General features: G+C 38.7%; 1 protein-coding gene across 1 annotated transcript in view; it reads right to left on the bottom strand.

The window, feature by feature from the left end:
• Phex (phosphate regulating endopeptidase homolog X-linked) overlaps positions 1–14606 on the bottom strand; it is a 192072-nt gene that overhangs the window by 12644 nt on the left and 164822 nt on the right. The window contains exons 17-19 of the mRNA XM_037199438.1: positions 11632–11686; positions 4404–4471; positions 1975–2105 (exon numbers count right to left, since the gene is read on the bottom strand). Of these exons, the coding sequence (XP_037055333.1) occupies positions 1975–2105; positions 4404–4471; positions 11632–11686 (254 nt within the window). The remainder of the gene's footprint in view (positions 1–1974; positions 2106–4403; positions 4472–11631; positions 11687–14606) is intronic.

Here is a 14606-nt window from a genome sequence, read left to right as displayed (position 1 = left end):
AATTTGTACTGAGGCGAATATGCTCTTATGATCATTGTCCTAGTGGCAAAGATACATGTTTTCAAAATTACATCTCAGTATCTGACACTTTGGGATGAAGAACAAAACTAAATATATGTATTTGAATATATTCATATATATGAGTAAACAAAATAAGAGAATGAGAGTATGTTATAGACACATGTTAGTATGACTCTGGAGTCATACAGTTCTAAACTCTAACCTAGACTCTACAGCAAGTGAACTCTCATATTAAACTCCACAGAAAAATCAATTTCACATTCATGAAGATTGAAATGTAAAATAGAACAATTAAAAAAAACTTTCCTGGGAAAAATGAAGAGGCTCCTGTGATGGTTTGAATGTGCTCATATATTTGAACACTTGGTCCCCAGCTGATGGAACTGTTTGGGAGGGATTAGGAGGTATGACCTTGTTGTAGGTGTGTCATTGGGGGATGGGCTTTGGACTTTCAAAAGCCTGTTCAGTTTGTTTGAATCACTCTCTCTCACTCTCTTGCTCTCTTGCCCCCTTGCTCTCTCACTTTCTCTCTCTCTGACTAGTGGCTGTTGTCTCAACATGTAAGCTCTCAACTACTACTCTAGCACCAACCCTATCTACCTGCTGCCATACTCCCCGCCATGATAGTCATGAGCTCTAATACTCTGAAACCATAAGGCCCAAATGAAATGATGTCTTTTGCCTTGGTTGTAGTCTTTTACCATAGCAAGAGAGAAAGGTAGCTAAGACAGCTTCCTTCCTCTCTAATCTGAGTAGAGGAGACATCTTCATGGGCCAAAACAGAAAGACAAAGGGGAATTGAAGAGACATACGGTATCCTGGAATTTTAAAAATGTTTGGATTTTATGTGTCAAAGATACCACAGAAACAAATCTTAAAGGATAAGTAACACAGAAAAAAATATTAAAAGAGAAGTAATACACTTGAGGGAGATACATATAATATAACAGAAGTTTCGCATCCCTGCTATGTTAAAAGGCTCTTATAAGTTAACAAAAAAAGTAGAGTTCCATGGATATATATTCTTTAATCTATCCCTTTCAGAAATGTGAAATTTTATTCTGGTGGTAATAGGAATGTGTCCTACAAGGAAAAAATAATATATACATAATAAGGTATTTATTGCATCGGCATTTCTAACTGAAAATTGTACCCCTGGGTAAAAGGTTAGTTGACTAGGTTATGGTATATTCACACCAGGAATTCTTAGGCCACCACCAAAATCAATTAACTAAAGCTATGTGTGTGTCTATCTTTACCTGAACGCAGGAGAAAAGTGTATCAGGGTTCCTAATGCTGACCTTAGGCAGGGAAGATCAGAGAAAAAAGGAGAAGTGATGAAGACAAAGGCAAAAAGGAAAGGAACCAAATCTCACGTCCTCAAAGCATGTATCCATTTGCATTTTGTCTTCATGGAGGAAAACTATATACATTCATATGAAACAAACATTTCAAAAGTACATTTCTTTTGTTCAAACATCTTTAACTAAAAACTCGAATCAATTCTCAGACCTTTTGGTTCAAAATAATGAGATGTTATCTCTGTTAATTCAACCTAACAATGGTGGGTTGTTTTTTTGTTTGTTTGTTTGTTTGTTCTTCTTTTTTACAATATGACATGTATGAGATTTTTAAGAATGCTAATGTTTATCTGTGCTGGGGAATTTGTGATGTCACTAATGTGTAGGCCTGTGAGTCTCCAAATTCAAGTCTGTTACAACTACCTGAAGGCATGTGACAGACTCCCAGTATACCAGACTCCACCCCTAGAGATTCAGTAGGTCTGGGCAGGAGTCAAGAATTTGCATTTTTAACAAGTTCCCAGGGAATGCAGATGTTGTGAATCCCAGAAGCATGCTTGAAGAACAAATGGTCTAAAGCAAGCTAATGCCCAAATGAGGAAAAATGGCCCACAAGGTGCCCCCCACCACCGCCAACCACAGCTGTACTCACATTTAAGCCAGCTTTCTTCCAATAATAGCTGCTATACTGGTTAATCATGCACTTTGTTTTTTCCTTAAACTTTTCTTCTGAGTCTGCAGACCACCAAGGATCAAGGTTTCCATTTTTATCATATTTCCGACCTGGCGAAAAGGAAAGTTACAAGAAATCTGTGTTACTTTACAGAAGCTGAAATCGTCATCTTTCCTTTCCTTCACCTTAACATACTTTCCAAACCAGTCCTGACAGTACTGGATGCTGTCTCTGAGATCAGCTCCCATGTCATCTCCAATGTCATGGATTAATTGTAGAAAGCAGGGAAGGGAGGCAAAGAATTGAGGGAGTTCTTTCCTTGAAATGAACAAAGGGCATTTTCCAAATGAGATTCATCAATTTAACGCGTGCACCAGTCTCATCCAATCCTGGATTCCTTGTTTTCATCTCCTCTGACCTGAAACATTCTCTGGCAAGAAAAATTAGTTTCCTTCATTCAAAAATCAGAGGGAACTGGAGTAGCACTACCAGTGAAATTCCAAATAATCCATAGGAACAGCCAGTGAGTCATCCAAACCATAGGACCACAGAACCTGACTCAGCCCTATAGCAACCTGCCTCCTCTAAGTTGCCAGGAGCGAAGAGACACATAAACCCTCTGCTATGCATCATTTCACAGTCATCAGTGTGGATAGAAGACCCATCTGTCCTGCTTGGATGAGGAATGTTGCTCTAAAAAGAGAACTTGGAACTGGAATGGAAATCTCCAGAATGTAACTGGGGGAGGGGAAAGGTTAGCTTTTCTTGCTGCATGGTCTCTCATTCTTCAACTTCTCTACACCCTTCAAAACAACAATTTGAGTATAACTATTCTATTTTCAAGGTTATTACTAGAATCAAATGCATGGTTTTAATTTAATTACACAGAAAGTCCCCTACACAAGAATCTCCAAAGAAAGAACTTGTAAGAAAGGGCTTACATGGGAAGCCCCTTCGCAAAAGCATTCACTGGATCAACCCAAAGCTCTCCTGCAAGGTTGCTTGCTACTAACACTACCCCCAGGAATGGAGTCACTGTCCTATACCCACTAACACATGAGTCATCAGTTACTGGTCATATACTCATTTGTACAATACACTGTGTTACACATTGTTGACAGGATGAAATTGCCACATTAGATTCTATCCTGTGGGAGAGACCTCAGAAGAAAGGCCCAGAACCAATAAGCACCACATGCCTTTGTTTCTTAGTTAAGAATCTTCTCTGAGGTAAACTAAATACCCAATGGCAAAAAGGATGTACATTTTAACAGGTAGTGGGAGACCAGAGGAGCAGGAGATGAAGAGACAGGAAGGCTTTAAGGAAGGGCTGGTGAGATGTAAGGAGAATTATCCAGAAGAAAACGAATTCTTCTTATCCCAGAATAGTCATCCAGGAAAGGATGTTGGGGACAATACAGGAACCACAGAAAGAGGTTCCTGTCTATTAATACTGCATGGGGCCTGCTAGGTTCTTAAGGCTGTCTACAAATCATTGTGTTGGTCTGGATACTATTTCAGAGAAAAGGAGGGAAGGAGGGAGAGAGAGAAAGAGAGAGACAGAGAGACAGAGAGAGAGATTGTCCAACAGTACTCTGTAAGTAAAAAGAACAAAATAATAATTTAAAATAAGAACTCTTGGCCCAGTAAAATGTCTCAGTGGGTAAAGTCACTTACACCAAGCCTGGTAACTTGATTTCAATACTCTGGACACACATAGGAAAGACAGAATCAATTCTGCAACACACACACACACACACACACACACACACACACACACACAGAAATAAAAGTCATAAACTTAAAAATGATGACTCTCAAAGGAGAAAGTTTTAGTTGTTTGTTATTATCTTGCCTTTCCCTTTTGCTTAAATGCCATCAGGATACAGAGCATATTTGTATGTTATTAATTTTGAATATATGCCAATAGAAAGAAAAATAAAAAAGCAGCACTTGAAATTATACAAAGCAATCAGGCAGCCGAGTTCCCAAGGCTAACTTCTTAATTAAGCAGCACATACAATCATCTCAGGGGCAGAGCTCACACCTCCAGGGAAAACAACAGAAGATGGTAAGGAGGGAAACAGCAGCGAATGGGGAAAGCTACAGTGTAATTCCTGCAGCCACTGTAGAAGCTCCAGAAATCCTGTTCCAAATGCAAAGGTGATTTCACAGAAACTACAGCCTTTCTTTTTTCATTTTACCCTGATCACCAACTGAAATAGTTGTTTATTGCAAGCTATCACAGCAAAACATGAGAAAAGGAGAAAAGTTTTCAATCAGCAATCATATTGCTTGGGATAATCTTCAGTCTATGATAATGCCACTATGAGAAGATAATAACAATTAACACCATCCCATCAACATTATTATAAAAGAAGCAGCTTGTAAAATGAACTAGTACTTACCATTATTATCAAATCCATGTGTAAATTCATGTCCAACAATTACTCCTATAGCACCATAACTCAAGGATCTATGTCATAAATAGACAATTTGAAAAAAATTACAGGCATGAATCTGAGAGCATGACCCTTTAATTTTTTAGTGAAAAGCCAAGATAATAAACTATTTTCTAGTAACAGTAGTAATAAAAGTATCAAATAATCTTACCCATAAAAGTATAAAACAATTTCTCTAAACATACCCCTCTAATTAAAACAAAGTATAAATTCTAACATTGTCACTATGACCTTGTATAAGCCTTAGTGTCCCACTCTGTGAAATGAGGGATTTGAAAGACAAAATTTCTGAAGTCCTTTCCAGCTTTAACACATCTGTGGCCCTATATTTGTAGCAGTGATATTTTGTGTTTATGAACACCTAAAACAGAGCTTGAAAACAATAAATATACTATTTTTATCTGAAAAATGTGCTGCAAAGTCACTATAACCATAGAAATCAAATTGTTTTCTAAATGTAGTCATAAAAAAGGAATAGAGCAGAGATTAAAAGGAACCATTGTGTTTGGAAGTTAGTCACGTTCCTCTGTTTCTGTGGCAGACAAGCTGACAGCTGAATTGCAAAGACTGTGAAGCCTTAATCAGATTTGGGAAAAGTGTTATATTATTTCTCTTCACTTCTGAAGAAGCAAGTGGTAGATTATCTATAAGGATGGCCACCAACAACTCCACCTACCTTTATCTGGACTGGCCTCTAGACTTGTGACCAAAAGAATATAGTGTAAGGGTTGAGAGAGGCTCCTGGAACTAGACCTTAAGACACCTTGCAGTTTCGACCTTCAGCCTTTCCACAAGGTAGCAATAATGTAAAGAATTTGACTGCCTGGTTAAAGGGAAAGGGGCCTGGTAAAGCAATGGAGAAGCTCCAAAATGTAAGGGACTCTGAAGGCAAAGGAAAGGCCCTACTGGCCCCACACATTAGAGGAGCAGGGTGGGGAGGGAAGGCATTCTAAATAGTACAGCCCAGTGGAGCAGCCCCAGACCAAATCATAGAATTTTGAGCCGGTATATGGCTATTTCTTAGTACTTTATTATACAGCATAGATAACTGGAGTGATGCACAAACACAAAAGTTGAGGAAATCAATGAGCTTTCCAAATGCATGTGTCTAGGAATTTCTCTCTAGCACAATCTCCATGAAGACCAAGCCCTCCCTTATTCATTTACCACTAAATTCTCTGTTTCTAGTACAATAATGAGAAAATTAACAGCAATTTAATTCATAATTAATTAGCCTTTCCATGACATGTAAGGGACATGTTTTATATGGAAATTATTTAAGTCAGCCAACCTATAGGTAAGAATTATAGACAATTTAAACTCTTTATTGTAAGATTTGTAATTATGCTAAAAATATTTCACAGTTGGTTCCTGACATACAACATCAAAGTCATCCAGCAAACAGACAGGACCAAAACTGGAAAGAACAGGATTTTTTGAAGCAACATGTTATTACAGGACGTAATGATCCTTAACATGCTAATTGTTTGTCTCAACTGTACCCAAGGAAGTGCTGGAAGATTTAATTTTTCCCCTTGGTGGCAATTCTTTCCTTTGTTATTTCTTTCCTGCAATGTAATTTGCATTTGAAAAAAATGTTTCCTACTGTTTTTCCATCATTGCAAACCTTCATTAAAGAAGTAAGAGTAAAATTACACATTTCAATCATAGAGCTATCATAGCCTATGTGGAACAAACTTGTAATTTCACACGGAGCTAATTTTTACTGTGTGACCTGCAACATTTCGATTTCCCAGATTTCTCAGTCCTCCACACCCCTCAGTCAATGCTATTGACTGGATAAATTTAAGAGATGGAGAATGGAAACATATAGAAAGTACTCTTCAATAAATATCCCTTAAGAAGGACTGCCCCAAAAAGTTTATTTGCAAGGTTAACAGGGAATTCAGAAAATGATTGAATCATTTTAAGTCTCAATTCTCAGTTACAGAAACACATCCCTTAGACAAGAGAAAAGAAAAAGTAATTTTGTATGACTAAACCTTATGATGATAATGTTTTATAATATTACATAGATGCCTTCTATATTTTTATTTAACTTAAAAGTTTTTTTTTCCATTTTTACATACCAATCACAGTTCCCCCTCCCTGCCCTCCTGCTCACTCCCCAACTTCCCCTCACCCTACCCTCCTCATCCACTCCTCAGAGAGGGTAAGGCCTCCCATGGGGAATCAACAAAGTCTGGCATATCAAACTGAGGCAGGACCAAGCCCCTCCCCCCTGAATCAAGGCTGAGCAAGGCATTCCATCATAGCAAATGGGCTCCAAAAAGCCAGTTCATGCACTAGGGATAAATCCTAGTCCCAGTGCTGGGGCCCCACAAACAGACCTAACCACACAACTGTCACCCACATTCAGAGGGCCTAGTTTGGTTCCATGCAGGCTTCCCAATTGTCATTCCAGAGTCAGTGAGCTCACACGAGCTCAGGTCAGCTGTCTCTGTGGGTTTCCCCGTCATGATCTTGACCCATTTGTTCATATAATTCCCCCCTCCCTCTCTTCGACTGGACTCCAGGAGCTCCGCCCAGTGCTTAGCTGTGGATCTCTGCCTCTGCTTCCATCAGTCACTGAATGAAGGTTCTATGATGACAATTAGGGTAGACATCGATCTGATTACAGGGGAAGGTCAGTTCAGGGACCCTCTCTACTCATAAGTGGATATTAGATGTAAAGCAAAGGAAAACCAGGCTACAATCCACAAACCCAGAGAAGCTAGGTAACAAGTAGGACCCTAAGAGAGACATGTATGGATCCTCCTAGGAAGGGGAAATAGATAAGATCTCCTGAGTAAATAGGCAGCATTGTGGGGAGGGGAAGGAGATTAGGGGAAGTGACAAAAGAACATGAAGGAAAGGGACAGGGATGGTTAAATTGGGGGAGGGAGAACAAGGAAAGAGATATCTTGACAGAGGGAGCCATTATGGGGTTAGGGAAAAACCTGGTGCTAGGGAAATTCCCAGGAAACCACAAGGACAATCCCAGCTAAGTCTTCTATTTTTTAAATGGAAATTGTTTAAATTAGCATACTATAAAAAAAATTAACTCATGTGCCTCTTAGAATACAACTGGCAGAAATTGGAAGACTTCCTGCCTTAAAAATAGAGCCCTCTGGCCAGGCAGATGTGACACACATCTTTATTCCCAGCATTTGGGAGGCAGAGGCAGATGGATCTGAGTTCAAGGCCACCCTGGTCTACAAAATGAGTTCCAGGACAGCCAGGGCTACACAGAGGAACCCTGTCTCAAAAAGCAAACATACACAAAAAAAATAGAGTGCTCCAGAAGGAGAAGGTAACAGTGTTACTTGACTACCTGTTCAGTTTCTCTTATTATCTGAGGGCTTTAACACATGCATGAAATTTGCTGTCAATTATAAACAGTCTGGACTCACTATGACCTCAGGCTGTTATCAAGTATGGGCTACCCTATTCCTGCATCTGAAAATCATAAAAAGGCTCTGAGATGAAAGGAGTTGTAAAATCCTGTTCAATTTTCCTAACAGCTACTTGGGAGTCAGAGAGAACAGGATAAAAAGTTAGAGGCTGGCCTGGACAACTTAGTAACATTGTATCTCCAAAACATTTTTAAGGTGGGGCATAGGAACACACACCTAGAATCCTGACACTGCATTTGAGAGACTGATTGGAGTGTGAGACCAGCCTGGGCTATATGTTGAGCCTGTTTTAAAAATCCCAAACCAACCAACCAAACAGTAAAACATTCAAAAAGAAGTAAGACATCTGCTTGCATCTTTCCAATGATTAGGAGTTCACTTCTCTAATGTGATCTATTACCTCTTACGGTAGTTCCAAATAAAAGATTTCTTCTACATGCTTATCTAAAGTTCTTTAACTGTGCTTTCAACCTATTGGTCCAGTACGGTCACTAGCTGAACACTTGCTGACATCCCTAGACACAGAAAAGCATTCTGCCACTTAATTTTCCTTCCAAAAGACAAAACACAGAATGTCTGCAATCCTGTCAGGGAAAGGCAAGATGATCACAAGCTCAAGGCCAGCCTTACTTACATAGAAACTGCTAGACCAGCAACTTTGAGGCCTCAAAAAAGAAAAAAAAAAACCTGCAAACTCCAACCCCAAATATTGCCAAGTTCTGTCAAGTTCTTTTTTTTTTAACTATTTATTTTACTTTATCTGTACATTGCCAAGTTCTGTCAAGTTCTGTTTTTCATGATTTATTTTATCTGTATGACTTTTTTTCCTGCTTGTATGTCTGTGTACTATGTCTGTACCTGGTACCCACAAGGGTCATTGTAAGCCACCACGTAGATGCTGAGAATTGAACCCAGATCCTCTGGAAGAGCAACCAGTGTACTTAACAGCTAAGCCATGTTGTGAGCTCTCTTCCAAGTTCTTATTTTTCAGTCATGAACTAGAGAACAGTATTTCCTCAAAACATAGAAAGCAGAGTCATCAAGCCTTCGGGTTAAACATATCCAAATAAATTTCTTAGAGAATTTGAGAAATGAAGATAATGAGAGGGAAGAGAAGATGACAATTTCATGGAACACTTTTGGATTGTGTTTTTCACATTTACATTCCGGCTTCTTGCCTTTGGAAATGATTTGGCCTGTTTCTGGCCTCACAACTAGATCCAACACTCACAGGAAGGCTACAATGAGCAGCCTGAGCAAAAAGATACCTATTCCTTTAGCTCTAGTAGCTATCCATCAATTAAGAGAAAATAGACGAGAAGCCAGCTCACTGAACTGTAATTTCTACCATTTCTATATTCCCAGTGCAAAGTAGGCAAATGATGCTTAACAGGTATTCACTGAAGTGATATTAATAGAAAGTGGGTGGCTCACTCAAGTATCAACTATGGCTCAAGCTGAGGTAGTACTAGCAGACACTAACAAGAATTCTTAAGTTTCTGATTCGTACATTTCTATAAAAATCCCCTGCCCATGGACCAAATAAACAAATCATTGAATCAATGACTTCCAAACATAACCAGACTATTTCCAAGTGTTCAGTTATAGTTAAATAACAATAGAAAACTCAGTTAAAATATCTATGATAAGCAGAATCAAAGAATGCCAGGATTTTTTTCAGTTTGAAGAGACCTTAGAAAAATTACTTAAACTTTTATTTTTTCTGAACTTAGTGTATACATTTCTAATCCTAATCATGGGGGAAAAACAGAATCCAAATGCCCAAATAGTGTGGAAAGCTATTCAGTTAAGGATCAGGGGTTACTAATGGATTTGGTCAGATACAAACCTAATATTTTGTATTTTCACTGACAATAGTATTCCCCTGCAGTCAACTCTATTGATGCCTGCCTATGTCCCCTCAGCATACAGCATATCTCAGTGCACTGATCTCATTGCTTCTAAGTGCCAACTTAAAACTAGTTGCTTAAGGAGTTTCTCCAGCCACCAGAAATTCCTTCACATAGGGTGGGCACTGCCAGGGAATCCCCATGGGTGCACCTCTAATCCACTGATGGAATGTGACCTAGAGGACAAATAACCCATTCCCCTTATCTTGAAGCATGTTCTATGGTTCCCCGGCAAGACTGATTTCCAGTTGCCCATTATGGTGTGTTAGCTTTGTAACACATATGTGGCAAGCAGAATAATGACTTCCCCAAAGTGTCCTGATGCTAATTCCTGGAACCTGTGAATGTGTTATGTTACATGACAAAGGAGAATTAAGGCTGCTAACCAGATGACCTTAAAACCTGGAATTATCTGGGTGGGTCCAATGTAACCACAAGGGTCTTTAAGAATAGAAGAGGCAAAAAATGATGTCAAAGGAGATGCCATTTTGACATTTTTAAGATGAGGAAACAAGGCCATGGACAAAGGAAAGTAGGCCCCCTCTAAAAGTCAGAAAGATAAGGAAATAATTTATTCCCTAAAACTTCCAAAAGGAATGCATCTTGAGTTTAGCCTAGTGACAGCTAGTTTGGATTACACAATGACAGTTTCTATGCTTGTATAGTTGTAGTGGTAATTCACTTTTCCAGCCATAGAAGATTCAGAGGACACAACATATCATTTTCCTTCCCTCGCAGTTTCACCTCCCCATCTTCTGCTAGGGTTTCCTGGCACCACATTCCAAAAGAACTACTTACACCCTTATGACAGGGGCAGCTTCTGAGGAAGCCCAATCAAAGCACAACCATTATATTTCTCTGATTTTTATATGTATAAAATATTATGTCATTTAGCCTACATAATCATATGAAAGTTCTCATATATCAAAATGTAAATACAAGTGACTCAAATCCTAAAATGAAGACCAAATTTTCCATGCCACAGCCACCTAAAGGCATATAAAAAAGTAGTTGTATTGTTGACAATGAATATTATGAGAAACTCCACTATATAGAGAAAGTATGAATGACAGGCATCTACAATCTATCTGTAAACAACTGTCCCTAAGTCCAGACCTGTCCATTTTGACCTATGGTACAGCTATGCTGGTTATATTTCTAATGACACATTTAATTACCTCACTTCTTCAGAAACTTCAGCATTTTCTCTTCTAAATTATTCACTAGACATCCAGAGCCCTCCAATATCAAACTAAAATCTTTTCTATATGACTTCTCTTTGTATACTTCTTGACCAGCCAAGTTAGATTCTGTCATTCATAATGCACCTTTCTTCAGTTTCTTCACCCAGAAAGGTTTTAGCCCATTTCCTTCTATCCCAATTATCTTTCAAGTGATTAAATGCATGAAAAATAAAATCCTGTGTAGAAAATTGACTTTCCCATCTAGTCAAATAGTCTAGTAACAAGGATTAGAAAACAAATACCGAATGAAAACTAATAAGACCTCCAATGTTTTCTTTCTGCTGATAACCACTGACTTGGAATTGACTGTTTAAGAGACTGCTATGAGTCTCAGAAAAACTTTCAACTTTAAGGGATGTAGAACTCTCAGCTACCTCTTCAGCACCATGTCTACCTGAATGTCCCTATGCTTCCTGCCATGACACTAATGGACTCTGAACTGCAAGCCAGCCTCAATTAAATGGTTTCCTTTCTAAGAATTGCCATGACATGATGTCTATTCACTTGGAACTTTAAGACAGACTATATATTCTGTCACTGGCCAAAGTGACAAGTTCTTCTTTGCTAACTTGTCAAGGACTGGTTTCCTTTCTAATTTACTCACCGAGGGTATTCTGTTCCCCAAAAGAAAGGCTTCTGCAGCTCACCAGCTGGAAATCCTGAGAGAATGGCAAGCAAACAAAAAACATGTTAAGGATATGGAGAAGATGATTCAATATCCAGACTCTGGTTCCAGCTACAGCCCAAAGCTCATCCAAACTGTATTCATACATCCAAGAGATCTATTTAAAGGTGATATTAATTCACCTGAGTTTGAAATACTTATTTCAAACATGGAATCATTTCAAGGATAATTTATACAGATATGCTATTTGTAAACTCCAGCCTACTGTGAAATTGGCCCCTTCATATACAGCACACCCACAGGCTGCAGGATAGCCAACAGGTTCCCGGATGTTCATAGGTTTCAGTTACCCACTATTGCAGCCACACATGCCAGACATGAAGAATGGTAACACATTAGATGTGACAGTCTACTGTCATTGACTTGCACATCTTTGTAATTGAAGCTTTGAACTTGGGTTTTATCTTCGGGTTCAAAGGAGGTCATGAAGCATGTGTATGAAAAGAGTAGATGTACATGATGTGCACATCAGCTGTTCCTAGGTAACCTTTGCATACCAGTGTTTATCCTGCCCCAGGAGTACAGGATTTCAATTGTTTCACACATGGGGAGTCTAGCAAGATACAGCATAGTTTCATGTTACTCTAAATTCAACAGTTCTAGACTTGGAGGCCATGCTTTCCCTGCTAACTAGAATTTGCTTAGATTACCAAAAGAAGTTAATAACATTCTAAGAAATGGAATGATTAGAGTTCTCCATCTTATTTTCTCTTATTACTTCCCTGAATTGCCCAACCTTTCAAACTGAAATTGGTAACACAGAAGGAAAGGGAAATGTATCATTTCTTTACCTTTTAGCCTCTCCTTATTCATCACTAAGGCAAAGGTGAAAAATGTTGGTAGATAAATGATTAAGAATAAAAGGCTGGGTTGGGGATTTAGCTCAGTGGTAGAGCACTTGCCTAGCAAGCACAAGGCCCCGGGTTCGGTCCTCAGCTCCAGACAAAAAAAAATAAAGAATAAAAGGCTGAAAATACAGCTTAATGGTAGAGCATTGCATAGCATTGGGGGATCAGCACTAACACCACCAAAAACGAAGTAGTAAACTCAGTAGTAGTAGTAGTAGTAGTAGTAGTAGTAGTAGTAGTAGTAGTAGCAGTAGCATAACAATAGCAGAATTAGTTCTGTGCAGTATTCCTACCTTGCTAATGAAAAAATATGCCATGTATGTGCTACAAAAAACAAAATGTGTCATTTTAGAAATTCCTTACACAAGTTAAAAGTGAGCCTCTTCACATGTAAGACTTTCACTGTAGCATACAAAGATGAAAGGTAAAATTCATGCTAATGACATACAATTTTAGTTTTCTTAATAAGAGCAGTAACTGGCAAAAAAAAAAAAACCCACTGTTGATGAGTCAAAGAGAGGATGACGCTTTACATTTTAGCCCTTGTGGTGGCATTTGTTCTGCTTCCTGCACAAGAGCCCTTACATCTTCATTTTACACTGAGCCCTACAAATTAGTTAGCTGGCCTTGGATATAGATGGATGCAAGAAACACTTGGCTTTGCCCTTCCAAGTCACCACTAAATTGTGCACTCTGAGCTGATCCTTGGAGTTGTACTTAACAGTCATTACAGCTGGGAATTCAAAGGAGAGAGAGAGGATGGGAGAGGGAGAAAAAGAGAGAGGGAAAGAGACCTTCTGCAATGTCCTTGTCTGCTTGAGAGCAGCTGCTCTAGGCCCCATGAGACTGAATGTTCTTTTATGAATTAAAATGCTCCTCTGCTCTCTGCTCAGCTTTCTAGCTCCCCTCCATGCCAGGACACTTCGAGGGGAAATGAAGGCAGGAAAGCAAGTCTTGAATTTAGAGATGAAGTACTCATTTCATAAAACTCTTATATTCTGTGTCTTTTATTAATAATATCAGACTTTGAGATTTCAAGGTACATAAACCTAATTGCAAACAGAGATGGAGCCGGTTAATGCTTCTCTCTTCCTGCTGCGTTCAAATAAAGAAAAACACATCAGATATGTTTGAATTTCAAGGGGCAATGTTACTTTAATCTTCATAATTTCTACATTTCCTTAAACATTTTTGGCATCTTTACATTGATAGTCCATTCTCTCTCTCTCTCTCTTTTTTTTTTTGGTTATTTGATTTTAGTAAGCCATTCTGATATAGATATATATGCAAATATATATTACATATAAATGCAAATCACAGTGTTTATGTGAAAATTCCATTTCACACAATAAATCACCCCAAAGCAATGATATTTTTCTAATAAGAACAATGATCATAAGCCAATGTGATTTAATTATTCAGTCATGATGGCTTCCCTGCCTGATAATGTGCCCAGCTGGAAGCAGTTATGTCCACTGCCAACCTTGTCACAGAAAAACATCTGACACCTGCATAAGCCTCCACTGCTACAGCTTTGGTTCTTTAGGGGCCCCAGTCTCCAGTTCTGAAGCCATCACATCACCCTGATATGCTATATCTTCTCAGCTTGTCAGGGCCTTGAAACCCAATAGTGATAAACTGAAGAATCTGATACCCTTAGGCATGCTTTGCTGAAGTGAATGGATTAACAGTGTAAGCTGCATTTTTGGAGATGTCAACTATCAAGAGTGATAGATGGAAATCCCAACGGGGTCAATTCAATATCTTATCTCATAAAGTGGATAAGTTGTATTAGCAAAGGTGGAAGTGAGAAATAAATAAATGGAAAGGGAATTCTTTCTCTCTCTCTTTTTAATAGGTGTCTGTTCTGTTTTCTCAGAAACTCATTTTATTTCAGTGTTTCCCCATTGCAGAACCACTTATCACCTATTCCAGACTTTTAAAGGTCCCTTTTTTCAATCAGTATATTTATGGGAAGCATTCCTCATTCTGTGTGTGGGGGGGGGTGAGGAAGAGGGATTTAACTATTGGGTTAACTAAAATTAA

The sequence above is a fragment of the Peromyscus leucopus genome, chromosome X (assembly GCF_004664715.2).
Source record: "Peromyscus leucopus breed LL Stock chromosome X, UCI_PerLeu_2.1, whole genome shotgun sequence".
In the NCBI taxonomy this organism is placed as follows: domain Eukaryota; kingdom Metazoa; phylum Chordata; class Mammalia; order Rodentia; family Cricetidae; genus Peromyscus; species Peromyscus leucopus.
Note: the sequence above shows the minus strand (reverse complement) of the source record. Positions and strands in the feature narration are given on the sequence as shown.